Here is a 3,193-nt window from a genome sequence, read left to right on the forward strand (position 1 = left end):
GTAATTATATAAAGAACAGATGGATCAGGATCCTGTCTGTGTCTTTACTATGATCTCAGCTGATAATGAGGCTTGAAAGAGACATGTTTGAACTTTTGCATTGATCAGACAAATAAGCCTGCATGTTTGCATGAGCTTTAACTGTAAAACATGAAGCCTTTATTATTAAAAAAACAAAACCCTTTTGGTGTCATACAGGTAAGAAAGCAGCGAAGCGTTTTTCTCTCTAACAGATGTTTCATCTGTTTTCTCTGCTGTTGCTCTGACGGGACCTGCAGGGTGTTTTTGGTGACGTGGAGGTTTGCACAGTTGTTGCCTGTGGTGTGTGTAGAAATGTTCATGTTCTAGTCCCACTGTGAAGCACATAGGCGTGTCCTGACTTCCTGTCTGTCCCACACTCTGTTGTCTCTGTTTGTTGCTGCCAACAGTACAAATCATCTTTGCAGATTTTACTGAATTAACAAAAACATGTTTACTGAAAGACTTATTCAGTAAACACGTTTGTTACACTGAGACTGAAAAAGAGATCCCTGTTTACGCTCATAGAAAACGAGCCTCTGTTTTACTTTATTAAATCATTTCTAATCACAGACAGGATCAGCAGCGTGCAGCTGCAGTGAGGTGTTAGTAGAGGAGCTGTGTTTGTGAGCTGTAGTCTGGATCAGGTCTCTGTGGGAGACTCGGTTACAGTACTTCTGAATATCCACGTGTCGACCTCACACAGCACATTTCTTCAGAATCGGTTGCTGTTTGCTAACATTTGACCTTTGCCCTTTTAGGCTGCCCTTCTGGCGCCCGTCGATGAGGACTTGGGATCTGACAAGAAGCAAACTGGGGGAAGCAGCAGAGTACCAGACTTCCCTCCTCCAGCAGGCCGGGAGATCTTGTTGCGCACCTGTGTGCCGCGACCAGCAGCGTACTCCAAGGCGCTGCCTCAGCGGCTCTTCTGTGTCCTGATGAGGGAGGAGTTTAGGTTGGCCGGAGCCTTTTCCACAGACACGTCCTTCTTTTAAGTCCTGTGAACAATTCACACCTGGGATAAAGATAAGTGAAGGACACAGGATGGAGACTTTCACATGTATGAACGTGGCCATGGAGTAAGATCATAGAAATACATTTCTTCATTTGTTTGCTTTATTTGTAAGAACAGTGCAATATTTCAGCATCTACGGCTCGCCCAAGCTTAAAAGCAGGAAGCAGTATATTACTGGCATTGATTAAGAAGCATTTATGGCTTTGTCTGGAAATATGTGAAACTACATCCTTCTGTGTATAAAGCTGCAGCTTCCCACGGTGCTGAGATAAAAGTTTCACACTAAAACCTTCATTTTACCTTCAAAGCTTCTCTTGATGCCTTTTTAAGGAAATGAAATTTGTCGTTAGGATGGAGTTCCCCATCCTGCACTCACCACACGCTAACACAACCTTCTCAACTCTGATATTTAGTAGATTATATTTCAGTTGCAGGGATTGGTCCTGATGGTAAACATGAGAGTCGGTGAGGACTTCATGGGTCGTTTCAGCTGAGCTCCATCCTCCAGCATGTCCTGCTGCTGGATTAACACACAGCTGTTTGTTTGCATCCGACCAGAACCAGACCGTGCAGTTCTTATTCCTGTTCATAAGCTGATTGTTCAAACATGAAGCTCTTTGACGTTGTATAAAAACTGAAACGACACTTTACAGCTGACTGTGATGTTTTAGATCGAGCTGGTTCCTCGAGGCGCGTCCGACAGCGTGAGGGGAAAATTGGTTTTGTAATATTTTCTTTGTTTTGTTAAGGGTGTATCCATCCCATAATACAGACACTTTTAACGACAGGGCGTTTTCTGATTTGCTTTCAGTGTTCATTTGATTTGTTACTAGAGCAGCAGTCAGTGCTTTACAGTTGGTTCACTGTCGTCTTGTTTCCTCCCTCGTCCCGCTGACCACCCCATACGCTACCTCCTGTTAAAGGCTAACGTGGGTCCTTCCACCCACAGCTGCAGCGCACACGCAGGATTTTTGATTTGGGGAATGTTCTCTGTAATATTGTAGAGCTGACTGCTGTTGTTGGCACTGTAAAACAATAAAGCTGAATTGAACTAAAGTGAATAATTTGAAAATGACTCAGTGTTTTATCAGCGACATGTTACCACAGCCTTTTAAGATCACTGAACCTGTTACTTCAAAAAACAACATGTAATGTTGAAGGGGACAAAGAGTTAGATCATGTTTGACACCTTTGTTGATCAAAACTTCTAAGATCCAGGTTGAATCAAACAGCATTAGGTGTGTGATTTCACTCTGCTCCACACACCTGCGTGCTCCAATCAGAGACACCAGAGGAACAGGTGATGAATGTGATGGGGAAGTATACGCAGGTGTGACATACAGAGCCGTGGGAATTACAGGACATTATTACTGTTGATATATTCTCAGCGATCAGCTGTTAGTGAAGAGCATGAAAACCTTACTGCACGTCGGTCCGCTCAACTTAGCTCGCTGGATAATTTACTCGTCAGCTTGAAAACATTTAACTTTAACAAAATGTTCACCAACATAGGGGTCAGTGCAGGTCACTGAGTCATCCTGCACACTAGCCCTGCCCCGCCCACCTGTGTTTATACACCTCTGCAGCCCCTCCTCCTTCAGCCGGGACATTTGTTCTAGCCTTCATTCATAAACTCGGCTTTCTAACATGCAGCTAAAGTTCAGTCTGCATGCTCGACCCACACTCCTGGCAGCTGAAGTGAAATACTGCTGTGCGTAAGGGTCGGGCGGGTGACCACGTCACCTGGTCATGGGGTAAATGCTGCGGCCGGGTTCAACTCTGACCTGAGGCCCTTTATTTCTCCCTCCCTGCTTTGCTGTCTGGTCTTCATTGTGCTATTAAATACAGACAAAAATGTTTGTTCTCCTCCTCCCATCACCACCTTTGTTGCATGTAGAAAAGTGTCATATAGAACCAGTCGTTACTTTAATGGTCTGAACTAAACGGTCGGGTGGCGCCATGTCAACAGCAACTAAGAATTTTCTGGGCCAACAGGATTTGTGTTTCAGTCCCTGATAAACTCACCCATCCTCTAAAAAACAAAACCCAAAAACTGTATTTACAAGATAAATGATCAGAAATAGTAACGACAACAAAAGCACAGGAATCATAGATCCAACGGGACAGGCTCGTTACAATGAAGGAAAACACTGAGCGACT

At 44.2% G+C, this 3,193-nt stretch overlaps 1 protein-coding gene across 2 annotated transcripts in view; it reads left to right on the forward strand.

Annotated features, from left to right (window-relative positions):
* The window catches only part of rab3gap1 (RAB3 GTPase activating protein subunit 1), a 41,510-nt gene extending 39,439 nt beyond the window's left edge, over positions 1–2,071 (forward strand). For both annotated transcript variants that reach the window (XM_085361137.1, XM_085361138.1), the window contains one exon: positions 780–2,071. In XM_085361137.1, coding sequence (XP_085217263.1) covers positions 780–1,013 — 234 coding nt within the window. In that variant the 3' untranslated portion in view covers positions 1,014–2,071. The remainder of the gene's footprint in view (positions 1–779) is intronic.
* The last annotated feature ends 1,122 nt before the right edge of the window (positions 2,072–3,193 follow it).

The sequence above is a fragment of the Diplotaxodon limnothrissa genome, linkage group LG8 (genome assembly GCF_057381915.1).
Source record: "Diplotaxodon limnothrissa isolate DT_005_m linkage group LG8, D_limnothrissa_male_GT1.1, whole genome shotgun sequence".
NCBI lineage: Eukaryota > Metazoa > Chordata > Actinopteri > Cichliformes > Cichlidae > Diplotaxodon > Diplotaxodon limnothrissa.